This window comes from Aspergillus versicolor, assembly GCF_001890125.1.
Source record: "Aspergillus versicolor CBS 583.65 unplaced genomic scaffold ASPVEscaffold_7, whole genome shotgun sequence".
Classification (NCBI taxonomy): domain Eukaryota; kingdom Fungi; phylum Ascomycota; class Eurotiomycetes; order Eurotiales; family Aspergillaceae; genus Aspergillus; species Aspergillus versicolor.
Genome location: NW_024467530.1, coordinates 749,599 through 762,004, shown reverse-complemented (window position 1 = coordinate 762,004; position 12,406 = coordinate 749,599). Strand labels below are relative to the sequence as shown.

The window sequence follows — 12,406 nt, the reverse complement described above, 5'->3', positions numbered from 1 at the left end:
TGTATAGAGAAGAGCATGGAACGGATGAAGACGAGGCCTTGTTCTCGTACTATATCATGGCATGCAGTCCAGCAGCCGTTTTTCCCCCTCTTTCTTTCCACTCAAAAGACTTAGTATATAATGAGAAATCCTTTATAATAGAGATAATATTGTAAAAAGGATAGAGTAAAACTGATAATGTGTGTAAGTCACGTGAATGGATGCCATATTTTCTGTCCCCACGCGACACCAACTTGTCATCCCCAGCTCACATCACACCCTGCATTAATTGTATTTATTCCTCAAGATGCCTGTCCGATCTCAATCGCGCATTACAACCGCGTGCAACTCTTGTCGCCTGCGCAAACAAAAGGTAAGCGTCTCCCCCCCAGCAGAGCCAGGCTAATCCTGCAGTGTAGTGGAAACAGGTAAGCATCACAACACTGCAACCACACAACTCTAATGAGAATAAAGGCCAAAGTGCATACAATGTCATGACCACGGGAGAAACTGCGACTGGCCCGAGCAGCTGAAGCGGTATTTATGATTTGACTCCGAGCAAGTCTCAAATGCTAATCGCAACAGAGGACCCGCAAAAGGCTACATCGAGGCCCTCGAGCGCCGCCTCCATGAAACAGAGAATGTCCTCTTAGGGCTTTTGGAGCAGGTTTCCGACTCCCAGCTTGCAGGCATCCCACATCCCACGGCGCAGCTCCGGTCGGGGAAACGGGGCAATGAGTACTGGGGCTTATTCCCGCTACGATCTGTGCAGGAGATCCGGTCGTGGCAGGAGGACTGCCAGCGATCAGCTCCAGAGCATGCTTCTAATTCTACTTCCACGGGTAATCTTGACCAGCCGACGTGCGCTACTCCCGCTGCTGTAGATGCACCTGTGATGCAGGAACAGTCGCAGAGGCTGCAGGTGCAGGAGAGCCCGGAACCGCAACCGAGCGTGAGTGCGTGGAGTGGAGCTCCCTCGGCGAACTTCCAGCAGCGGTTTCTGTGGTAATTCTTATTCGCCATCTCCCCTCGACGTCAAGAATCGGGCTGTTTAAGGGGTACTCCCGGGTTCTGGGGATCCCCCAGCCTCCGCAGCCCCGCAAGCCGACCAGGTTAGCCAACTCAGCCGATGGCTTAAGGGACGGATTGCCCCACGGCGCAGCTATTCATATGCAGCGCCGATGTGACAGGAGTCAACTATCAAACAAAGTAATGGCTTTCAAAAAGGTCAGTCTTCTGCCCGCACAAGAAATGGCGGACTAGACTAATACGCAATAGATCATCATCGTCGGCGCAGGCCCGTCCGGTCTCATTCTCGGCCTCCTCCTCGCCAAACAAGGCGTGGAAGTCGATCTCCTCGACGCCGACACAAAGGTCAACGACCAACCGCGCGCAGCACACTATGCCTCCCCGGCTGCCTACGAGCTCGACCGCGCAGGTGTTCTGGACGATGTGAAAGCCCGCGGCTTCACCTTCAAAAACATGGCCTGGCGCAAGCCCGACACCACGTTCGTGGCGGGGACCACCACCGAGCATCTTCCTGCAGACTACCCGCACCGCATGGTGGTGCTGCCGCTCGACCTCCTTGGCCAGCTGCTTGTCGAGCACATCGAGCGCCAACCCACGGCACATCTCAAATGGTCTCATCGCGTCCTGAAAGTCGGACAGGATGCAGACCAGGCCTGGGTAGACGTTGAGACTCCAGCAGGCCAGCAGCGCATGCAGGCAGACTATATCATCGGCTGCGACGGCGCAAGCAGTACCGTTCGCCGCGAGCTCTTCGGGTCCGAATACCCAGGTGAAACTCTCAACGCGCAAATCATCGCCACAAATGTACTCCCATACTCATCCCGATCTGCAACACAGTATTAACGATTACCAGGTCTACTACGACTTCTCAAAGACCCTCCCCTCAGACTCAAACTTCATCATCCACCCGGACAATCTCTACATGGCGGCCCGAATCACAAATGACGGGCTGTACCGGGTCACATACAAGGAAATCCCCAACCTCAGCCGCGAGGAATACATCGCCCGCCAACCAAAGCGCTACGAAGACATTCTCCCGGGACACCCGAAGCCGGGAGAGTACAAACTCACCAATATCTCCCCGTATAAACTACAGCAGCGCTGTGCACCCTCGTTCCGTGTTGGGAGGGTCGTCCTCGCGGCTGATGCGGCGCATCTGTGTAACCCTTTGTGCGTTGGTCCCTAGATACCCCCTAAACAAAAATCCCATAACTGATAATTTGCTGCAGCGGCGGTCTCGGCCTAACAGGTGGAATCGCGGACGTGGGCAGTCTCTACGACGCGCTAATCGGGATCCACAAAGGACTGACGGACTCCAGCATCCTTGACAAGTATGCGGAGATCCGCAGACAGATCTGGGTGGAGATTATTGACCCGATGTCGCGGGAGAATTTTGCGCGCTTGCATCAGGACGCGGACACGGCGCACGAGAATGATCCGTTCTTCAAGGTCTGTATACAGGCGGAAACGGATAAGGATCTGAGTAGGGAGATTGCGTTGGGGTATGATAAATTGAGGGTTGATATGACGCAGTTTTATACTAAGAATTAGTTGTTTAGATACTTTAGTATATAGTCTATTCATCCAGTACATCTATCAAGAAACAACCTTCTCCCCCCTCAACTCCTGAATCTCCCCCGGACTAAACCCAATCTCCCCCAAAATCTCATCCGTATGCTCCCCCAGCAACGGCGGCGGACGCCTCACACTCGGCTCTGCCCTCGAATACTTCACCGGCGGACTAATCACCTTAAGCGGCCCACAAGCCGGATGCGCAATCGTCTGCACCATCCCTCTCGCGCGGACATGCTCATGCTCCATAGTCTGCTTGACATCGTTAACAACAGCAAAGGGCAGCCCGCTCCCCTCGAAGCGCTCCGTCCATTCCGATGTCGTAGACTTGCTCGTTTCCGCCTCGATCAGCGATTCCAGCGCCGTGCGGTTCGTGACTCGGTCTGTGTTTGTGAGGAAGCGCGGGTCACTGGCCCATTCTGGTTTCTGCAGTCGCGCACACAGAATACCGAAGAGGCGGTCGTTTGCGCCGCCGACGAAGATGTCGCCGTCTTTTGTTGCGAAGGATTGGTAGGGGACGACGGATGCTAATAACATATCAGTTAGCAATCTCTCCTCTTTCTTTCTCAGGTTAAGATAGGGTAGGGAATGTACGATGCGCAGTCCCCCACCTCCCCGTATCCTTCTCCCCCGAAACCAACACGCCCTCGCCCATATTCGCCAGCGTCGCAACCTGGCAGTCACTCAGACAGACATCCAGATGCTGCCCTTCGCCCTTGCCCCCAGTCCCATCCCCAGGCTCAACACTCTGACTCCGCGCCCATAGCGCCGCAAGAATACTCTGCACGGCATACAACCCCGTCGTCAAATCCGTAACTGCAACACCAACCTTCACCGGTGGACCATCCCTACTCCCTGTCAGATGCGCAAGCCCAAACTCCGCTTCGACCATCACGTCGAATCCGGGTCTGTTACTGTATGGCCCTGTTTGGCCGTACCCCGTGATGGAGGTGTATATCAGCGACGGGTTTATCTTGGATAATGTCTCATAGTCCAGCGCGTATTTCTTCAGATTATGCGGGAGGTAATTCTCCACTAGGATATCTGCTTCTTTGGCCAGTTTGTGCAGGATGGATTGGCCCGAGGGCGTTGCGAATGACAGCGCGAGACTGCGTTTGTTGCGGTTTACCTGGGGATGCTAGTTTTAGTCGTAATTACCACTTGGTTTTGAGACTTGAGACTTGGGCTGCGTACAGAGAGGTAGTATGCGCTCTCGCCGTTTCCTTCTCGGCCGTCGATATAGGGTGCGTAGGGAGGCCCCCAGGCGCGTGTGTCGTCGCCGCGAACGGGGTGTTCGATTTTGATTATATCTGCGCTGGGAGCAGTTAGCATTATACCCCTTTTTTTGGTCTAGTGCAGTTAATGCCTACCCCAAATCGCCTAGTATTTGGGTACAGTATGGCTGTTTGTTTGTTAGTTATGTCCAATCTTATGAGATGCGAGAGTATATACCCCTGCTAGGACGCGACTGAGATCGAGCACTTTTAGACCCGCGAGGGGGAGTTTCTTGTTCTTGTTCTTGGTGTTGGTGTTGCTGGCTGTGGTCAGGGCGCGGATGGTGATGCCATTGGGCTTGAATGGGAGGGAGAGGCGGCTGAGCATGTCGACTGCCCGGTGTTGATAGTTGATGCTATTCAGAAAATAGGTTGGAGCTGTATTTTGGAGACTTTTGGTGCTGCCCCACCGGTGGGTTCGACCCCACATGTTTTTTCTACATTTTATTGTATACGTGCGGAGAAGTTGAACAAGGGAATTGAAATTTTGTCAAACTAGGTATCATATATACAGATTTACAGCATCGGCTTCAGGTCAGCCGCAACCTTGAACGGGGCTTCTGTCTTGCTGCGGATCTCGTCGACGGTTACGCCCTCGGCGTGCTCGACGAGGGTGAGGCCGTCGGTGGTGCTGACCTCGAAGACGGCCAGGTCGGTGATGATCTTGGACACGCATCGGGGGCCAGTCAAAGGGAATGAGCACTGGGACAGAATCTTGGCGTTGCCCTTCTTGTCGGTGTGTTCCTGCGCTTGTTAGTAGGGCTTTAGAATAGCACAGATAAGGCACATACCATAGTGACAATAACCTTGGTCTTCTCGGGGTTGGCGACCAAGTCCATGGCACCGCCAACACCCTTGACCTTACCGGGAAGCATGAAGTTGGCAAGGTCTCCGTACTGGCTGACTTGCAGAGCACCAAGCATGGTCATGTCGATGCGGCCAGCGCGGATCATGCCGAAACTCTCGTGGGATCCAAACAGAGAAGCACCCTTGCTCAGAGTGACGGTCTCCTTTCCGGGGTTGATGAGGTCGGGGTCCTCCTCGCCGGGGCGGGGGTAGCCGCCCAGACCAAGGATGCCGTTCTCAGCCTGCAGGAAGACTTCGACGCCTTCGGGGAGGTACGAGGGAGCGATAAGAGGCATTCCGATACCGAGGTTGACGTACATGCCGTCCTGGAATTCCTTAGCAGCACGCTTGACGATCCGCTCACGACGGGCAGTGGCCTCGCCAGAGCCTGGAAGCATTAGCATTTCCCAAAGCAAGCATCAAATCTCGACAACTTACCAGCCTGGAGCATCTCACTAGGATCCTTGGCGAAGGTGAGCTTCTCAATCTGCTTCTTTTCCTGGCTCTGGATAACCTTGTTGACGTAGATGGCCTGCAGGTGGATTTCCTCGGGGCGGAGCTCACCGACCTCGACGATCTGGTCGGCTTCGACGATGGTGTACTTGGCGTTCTTGCCCATGGCCTCGTTGAAGTTGTTCTGGGCCTTGCGGAATTGACAGTTGCCGAGCTTGTCGGCCTTGTCGGCCTTGATCAGAGCGTAGTCACCGAAAATCGATTCTTCCATGATATAAGCCTTGCCGTTGAACTCGCGGGTTTCCTTGGGCTTGGAGTATTCCGCGACCGTTCCGTCCGTGTTGTAGCGCACGGGGAGTTCACCAGTTTGTACTACAGAATTAGACTTGATTCCTAGTTCATGTAGAGAGATAACCTACCGATAGTTCCATAAGCAGCAGGGGTGTAGAAAGCAGGGACACCAGCAGCACCAGCAGCGCACTTTTCAGCAATGGTGCCCTGGGGGGTCAGTTCCAGAGAGAGGTCGCCAGAGAGATACATCTTCTCAAAGACCTTGTTCTCGCCAATAAACGAAGCGATCATCTTACTGATCTGCTTCGACTCGAGCAGCTGGCCAAGACCAGCACCAGGCATACCGGCATTGTTGGAGACAACGGTCAGGTCCTTGATCTCGGGGCGATCACGAACAGCGTTGATCAGGGTGTTGGGGACACCGGAGAAACCGAACCCTCCCACAAGGACTGTGGAGGAGCCCTTCATGTCCGTGATAGCTTCAGCAGCGGTGGAGCAGCGCTTGTCGACAGCAGGTCGAGAGCACGAGGCGGAGAACTGCCGCCGCCAGACGGCGAACGGGCGGACGACCGCAGGGACGGGTCGAGCCATGATGGAGGGCAATTCTGGGGAATTGAAGAGAGAAGAGGGAGCGGAGGCATCTGGAAATAATAAAAGAGCTCCATGCTTGACCGGCTACAGCGTGGGGCTGCAGGATGCGCTGGGGAGAGTCCGACAAAGTGATTATCCGGCCTGCTCTTTGCCGCCATCCGACGTCGGGCTCGCCCTCGGCACCTGCGCTGACTAACCAGGAACTACCATAGTTTGAAGCCCTTCTATTGGTCGAGACTCCTTCCTCGCCCCATCGCGGCTGGCAGATCGGATGTGCGCTCTTCCGACTCTGCCTGAGGCACCTCACTGCAGACTACCTGGTGAGTTTCAGCGGTCAACGAGAAACTGAGACAACAGCCATTGTCACAGATTGTTAAACCATGAGCAGTACGCTCAAAAATCAAAACTGTAAATGGACTGAATAACCACAGGTCCATCCTGGTAAACGTGGTACAACCCGATATAGCCGAAGCATTGTTCGGTAACCTGGTTTATTATCATTGAACCATAAATTCAACATACTACCGAATAATAACAATTAATGCGACCCTATTATCAGCATCAGAGCATCTCAGTTTCTCATCTCGAAAATAGCAGCAGCCTTAAGTTGGATTGATGTATGTGCAACCCTAACCGGAGGGCTCTCTGCTTAGCAATACGTGCTTAAACCGGAATTTCCCTACTACCCGGATAAGGTGATTGGGCTTGGTATTAGGATGTGAATCTATCGAAGATGAGTTAGGATTCTAAACCATGTTATGTATACCCTGTCTAGTTTGGGGTTCATAGTCCATGCAATCCACCATAAAATAACAAACTAAGTGGTCACCCCACCGCCTGCAGCTCACCGTTCATCTGAGCTGTCTGGACTGGGAGCTGTGCATGTGGGGTTGACTCAGGAGTCACTATCATCCCGGAAACTCGGATATACAGAAGTTGTATATGATAATATGAGTTGGTAGTGGTGGGGCGACCCCACACTACACCGTACAGACATCTCCGCACGCTTCAAACATACTCAACACAACATACCTGCCAACACCTTTCTCTTTCTTTCCAAATAATATCTCAAGCCAAAATGTTCCGCAACGCGCTCACAAAAACCCCCCACGACATCGTCATCCTCTCCTCCGTCCGCACCCCCATCACCCGCGCCTTCAAAGGCGGCTTCAAAGACAGCTACCCAGAAGAACTGCTCATCCCAGCCCTACAATCCGCCATCCAACGCTCCGGCATCCCCTTCTCCGCAGTCAACGACGTGCTCATCGGCAATGTTCTCGCGGAGCTGGGCTTCGCAAAGACAGGCCGCACCGCGCTCAATGCAGCGGGCTTCCCCAATTCTACGACTTTCCATACCGTGAATCGTCAGTGCAGTAGTAGTCTGCAGGCGATTACGCATGTGGCGCATGCGATTGCCGTTGGACAGATTGGGGTTGGTCTTGCCGGGGGTGCGGAGAGTATGAGTAGGAATTATAACCCGAGTCGCGGGATTCCGAGGGATGTGTCGCCGCTTGTGCTTGAGTCTGGGGTGAAGGATGCGTTGGATTGTCTGGTGCCGATGTTGAGGACGAGTGAGAATGTTGCGGAGCGGTATGGGGTTGGGAGGGGGGAGCAGGATGAGTTTGCGGTGGAGAGTCAGAGGAAGGCTGCTGCGGCGCAGGCACAGGGGAGATTCAGCGAGGAGATTGTGCCTGTTAGTGCGAGGAGGATGGATGCTGAGACGGGCAAGGAGACGTTTGAGATTGTGGATAGGGATGATGGAGTTAGGGCTGGGGTTACGCTACAGAAACTGGCGAAGCTGCAGCCTGTTCTGGAGGGGGGATCCTCTACGGCTGGGAATTCGTGAGTATCCATCCATCTATATCTATCGGAAGTTTGTTAACACTGGTAGATCGCAAATATCCGACGGGGCATCTGCGACTATCCTGGCCAGTCGGGCGTGGGCTGAGGCGCATGGGATCAAGCCGGTTGCTCGATTTGCAGGGACTCAAGTTGCAGGCTGTGCCCCAGACGAGATGGGCGTTGGGCCGATTGATGCCATCCGCAACCTCTACAAGCACAGCGGAGTCTCGCAGAGCGATGTGGATATCTTCGAGCTGAACGAGGCATTTGCCAGCCAGTCCATCTACTGCATCAGGGAGCTTGGAATCGACATGGCCAAGGTCAACCCGAACGGCGGTGCAATTGCACTAGGGCATCCTATCGGGGCTACAGGAGGACGCCAGACGGCAACACTGCTGGCAGAGCTGAAGAGACAGGACAAGGAGGTTGGCATTGTGAGCATGTGCGCGAGTACGGGGATGGGCGTGGCCTCGCTGTTTATTCGGGAGTAACTGTAGTATAACTCGTATAATAAGCACATATCTCATAGATTTAGTATAGTAACTGCATATTTAGTCGAATTAGCCCCACAGATGAACCCTCGTGGGGCCCCGGATTGCATATTTGAACTCAGTATTCAGTATTCAGTACTCTACCTCTCTTTCCATCTCCTCAATCACAATGTCCCTCTTCGCGCAGCTCTCTCGTGCCTCGCGCCCACTGCGCATCGCACGCATCCCCAGACGCAGCATCGGCTCCGTCAGCGCCATCGACTCCAGCATCTTCCGCACGCTCTTCGGCACAGACCAAATCCGCAAAGTAAACCCCCCAAATATATATAAAAAAATAAATAAAAAAAAAACTAACAAGCCAGGTCTTCGACGACGAAGCATACATATCACGATGCATCGAAGCCGAAGCCGCGCTCGCCCGCGCCCAGTCCAAATGCGCCGTCATCCCACCACACATCGGCTCCCTCGTCACTAGCAAAGTGCTCGACTCTTCGTCTCTGGATATGGAGCGCCTGCGCCACGAGACAGAGATAGTCGGGTACCCGATCCTGCCTCTCGTGCGGCAGCTGTCGGCCATGTGCGGCGCCGACGCAGGCAAGTACGTGCACTGGGGCGCCACGACGCAGGATATCATGGATCTCGCCAGTGTATTGCAGATGAAGGCCGGGCTGGAGATTGTGGAGGGGCTAGTAAATGATATCATTGGAATTCTGCGTGGGTTGTCGGTGCGGTACCGTGATACGCCTATGGCTGGGAGGACGCATCTCCAGCATGCGCTCCCTGTGACGTTTGGGTATAAATGTGCCGTGTGGCTATCTGGGTTTCAGAGACACCAGGCAAGGCTGGCGCAGTTGAAGGAGAGGGCGCTGTTGGTGCAGTTTGGGGGTGCGGCGGGTTCTCTTGCGTCGTTGGGGGATGGGGATGATGGGATCCGCGTGCGTAAGGCGTTGGCGGAGGAGCTGGGTCTTGTTGATCCGCCTATTACGTGGCATGTAGCGAGGGATGGGGTTGCGGAGGTGACGAACTATCTTGCGCTGTTGGGTGGTTCCATGGGGAAGCTTGCGCTGGATGTGATTATCATGTCGTCGAATGAGCTGGGCGAGGTGTCTGAGCCGTTTGTGCCGCACCGGGGTGCGTCGAGTACGATGCCGCAGAAGCGGAATCCGATTTCGTCGGAGGTGATTTTGGCGGCGTCCAAGGTGCTGCGCTCGAATGCGGGCCTGGTGCTGGATGGGATGGTTGCGGACTTTGAGAGAGCCAGTGGGCCGTGGCATCTGGAGTGGGTTGCGGTGCCGGAGAGCTTTGTGCTTGCTGTTGGGGCCCTGGAGCAGACCAAGTTTGCGCTGGGGGGGTTGTGTGTGCACTCGGAGGCTATGCTGAAAAATCTACATTCTACGAGGGGGTTGATTGTGGCCGAGGCGGTTATGATGGGTCTTGCGCCGTTTGTGGGCAGGCAGAGAGCGCATGATATTGTGTATGAGGCTTGTCGGGAGAGTATTGAGAACGGAGTGAGCTTGGAGGAGGAGCTGCTGAAGAAGACAGAGGTGACGGAGAAGATGAGTGTGGAGAGGGTGAGAGAGCTGTGTGATCCGGTGAACTACTTGGGAGCGTCTGGAAGAATGGTGGACGATGTTCTGGCTGTTGATTAACTATAGTATTGGTAGTTAGGATGTATGTAACTATGTCCAGCTGTATAGCTTTGTATAGCCTCATAGGCTGCTCTCCACATCGCCCCGCAAACACCATCCAAATGAGCCTCCGTGATATCGGAATCAATCCACGTGGAGCTCTGGTTCCATGAACTGCTCCCGCTTAACTTCAGCCAAACCAAACATGTGGGCCAAGCTGCTCCACATAGAAGTCACCCAGGCACTCCTTATATTTACATCCTCGACGGTATACTCCGTACTGCTCAACTACTCACATCTCACATCACATCAAAATGGCCGCCCCTCCAATCAAAGAACGCACCCCTATCAAGGATCTGCAAAAGGTCTTCCACTACACCGACACCATGACCCGCAAGCCAACCCGCGACAACGACCCGTACGAGTACATGGCCGGCTTCGGCAACAGACACCAGTCCGAGGTGATCCCAGGCACGCTGCCTGCTGGTCAGAACAATCCTCAAGCCCCGAGATTTGGTCTATACACGGAGGGCATCACATATTCGGCGTTTACGGCGCCCCGGCATTCGAACTTCAGTACTTATATGTACCGCGTTAGACCGGCTGCTGCTCATAGTATGTTATAACCTGCTTGACTTTGCTTTAGTTAACAATATGAGTAGATGGATACAATACCAATATCCAGCACAAGGCAGACATCGAGAACTGCTTCTTAACGCTTAACCCGCGAGTTGCTACGCTGGCAGAACAGGGCGAGTGGTCTCCCTTCCCTCTGCCCAAAGAAAGCGAGAAGATTGATTTCGTCGATGGATTGCACACCATCGGCGGGAGTGGTGACCCAAATCTACGTGAGGGCATTGCGTTATATGTCTTCATGGTCAATGCCGATATGGACCACCGAGCCTTCTGCAATACGGACGGAGACTTCCTTATAGTAGCGCAGCTGGGTAACTTGGATATCCAAACCGAGCTGGGGATGTTATTCGTCCAGCCCGGCGAGATCTGTGTTATCCCGCGCGGAATCCGCTTTGCTGTGCGTTTGGGCCCTGGCCATTCTGTTGCGAGAGGGTACATTACTGAGGTATGGGGGTCTCGATGGGAGCTCCCTGACTTGGGTCCGCTTGGTGGCCACGGACTGGCGAATCCGAGGGATTTCTTGCACCCTGTTGCGCACATTGATGAGAATTTGCATGAGGATTGGACCGTGGTTAATAAGGCGAATGGGCTGTATAATGCTCTTGAGCAGGATCACAGTCCGTTTGACCTTGTTGCATGGCATGGCAATGTCGTTCCCTACAAGGTACCTAGCCCTACCTCCGCCTACTTCTCTCGTTAACAGTGTTTAGTACGACCTGACCAAATTCTCCTCCCAAAACGCAACCTCCATCGACCACACCGACCCATCCGTGAACTGCGTCCTGACGGCTCCTTCTCGCGACCCCGTCACCCCTCTCGCCGACTTCCTCTGGTTCGGCCCCCGCTGGGACGTTGCCTCGAATACCTTCCGCCTGCCTTACTTCCACCGCAACTCGGCGACGGAGTTTCTGGCCTCTCTGTACGGGAATGGCCTTGGCCGATCTGACGACTTCTTACCGGGGGGTGGGAGTGTCGAGATCAGTCATACGCCGCATGGGAATTTCAGTCCCGAATATGTTTGGGAGAGTAGAGAGCAGGTTAATGAGCCGAGGAGGATTTTGGAGAGTACGTTTCCTTCCCCCTTTCTTTCTTTTCCTATAAGAATTGTCGGCTAATAAGTTAGATCAAATGACTATTATGGTCGAGAGCAGCCGGTCGTTCCTCTTCACCGAGTATGCGCGCTCTGGCTGCGGTGTGTTTAAAGACCAGGGCACCGATCCGAGGGTCTGGGATGCGCTGCCGGATAAGTTTTCGTCTTATCCTCATATTCAGGAGATATTGGAGCAGGTGAAGAAGGATAAGCAGGAGAGAAAGGAGCGGTTGGAGGTGTTCTATGATGATACACGGTTGGCTGAGTTGGTGAAGTGATGTATATCAATGGCAAGATCATTACTATATATACATAATGTTGTTTCACTGTTGGAATTGGAATGCTTCTCATTACGGCTAATAACCCTTAATTGTTGTTACTCCTAACTATATATAGCGCTATGCCTAGACTCGGCATTCACATCAGTATTGGCTCCGCCAGCAAGAGTCACTTCAAGTGAAGACGTACCCTGGTACGAGCTGGTGTCGGGAGTTGGCAGACAAGAACTGCCGACTACTCCACCGGTGTACACCGGCGGAGTGTAATCCGCAGATTGTGATCACGTGGATCTGACCAACTTTTGGGACTCCAATTTAACCAATTTAATGAGGCCTCGTAATGATGACCAAGCCATGGATGTGCTGCGAGTCGATCCAGGGCCATAATTGAGCGGCTGTGATTGGC

The 12,406-nt window shown here is 53.8% G+C and overlaps 5 protein-coding genes across 5 annotated transcripts; 4 read left to right on the top strand and 1 right to left on the bottom strand.

The window, feature by feature from the left end:
* Positions 1 to 286: 286 nt before the first annotated feature.
* On the top strand, positions 287 to 2,609 carry ASPVEDRAFT_73717 (uncharacterized protein; the record flags this gene model as incomplete). Its single annotated transcript, XM_040816218.1, has 8 exons — positions 287 to 352; positions 394 to 407; positions 454 to 516; positions 565 to 840; positions 864 to 1,206; positions 1,258 to 1,812; positions 1,862 to 2,178; positions 2,238 to 2,609. The coding sequence occupies 8 exons, from the start codon at positions 287 to 289 to the stop codon at positions 2,557 to 2,559; spliced, it is 1,956 nt and encodes a 651-aa protein (XP_040669922.1). The 3' UTR covers positions 2,560 to 2,609.
* Positions 2,531 to 6,116, bottom strand: ASPVEDRAFT_63628 (uncharacterized protein). Its single transcript, XM_040815688.1, has 9 exons — positions 5,573 to 6,116; positions 5,139 to 5,525; positions 4,646 to 5,088; positions 4,375 to 4,598; positions 4,033 to 4,174; positions 3,951 to 3,982; positions 3,775 to 3,895; positions 3,175 to 3,709; positions 2,531 to 3,107 (listed from the first exon to the last, which is right to left on the bottom strand). The coding sequence occupies exons 1-9, from the start codon at positions 6,033 to 6,035 to the stop codon at positions 2,605 to 2,607; spliced, it is 2,850 nt and encodes a 949-aa protein (XP_040669921.1). The 5' UTR covers positions 6,036 to 6,116; the 3' UTR covers positions 2,531 to 2,604.
* Positions 6,117 to 6,851: 735 nt separating this feature from the next.
* Positions 6,852 to 8,505, top strand: ASPVEDRAFT_172062 (thiolase family protein). Its single transcript, XM_040808717.1, has 2 exons — positions 6,852 to 7,877; positions 7,927 to 8,505. The coding sequence occupies exons 1-2, from the start codon at positions 7,114 to 7,116 to the stop codon at positions 8,366 to 8,368; spliced, it is 1,206 nt and encodes a 401-aa protein (XP_040669920.1). The 5' UTR covers positions 6,852 to 7,113; the 3' UTR covers positions 8,369 to 8,505.
* Positions 8,506 to 8,527: 22 nt separating this feature from the next.
* On the top strand, positions 8,528 to 10,123 carry ASPVEDRAFT_63626 (class-II fumarase/aspartase family protein). Its single transcript, XM_040815687.1, has 2 exons — positions 8,528 to 8,675; positions 8,731 to 10,123. Exons 1-2 carry the CDS (start codon positions 8,538 to 8,540, stop codon positions 10,015 to 10,017), a joined length of 1,425 nt encoding a protein of 474 aa, XP_040669919.1. The 5' UTR covers positions 8,528 to 8,537; the 3' UTR covers positions 10,018 to 10,123.
* A 187-nt stretch (positions 10,124 to 10,310) lies between these two features.
* Positions 10,311 to 12,000, top strand: ASPVEDRAFT_135107 (uncharacterized protein; the record flags this gene model as incomplete). The annotated part of the gene is made up of 4 exons (XM_040807193.1): positions 10,311 to 10,611; positions 10,659 to 11,296; positions 11,343 to 11,697; positions 11,756 to 12,000. The coding sequence occupies 4 exons, from the start codon at positions 10,311 to 10,313 to the stop codon at positions 11,998 to 12,000; spliced, it is 1,539 nt and encodes a 512-aa protein (XP_040669918.1).
* Positions 12,001 to 12,406: the final 406 nt, after the last annotated feature.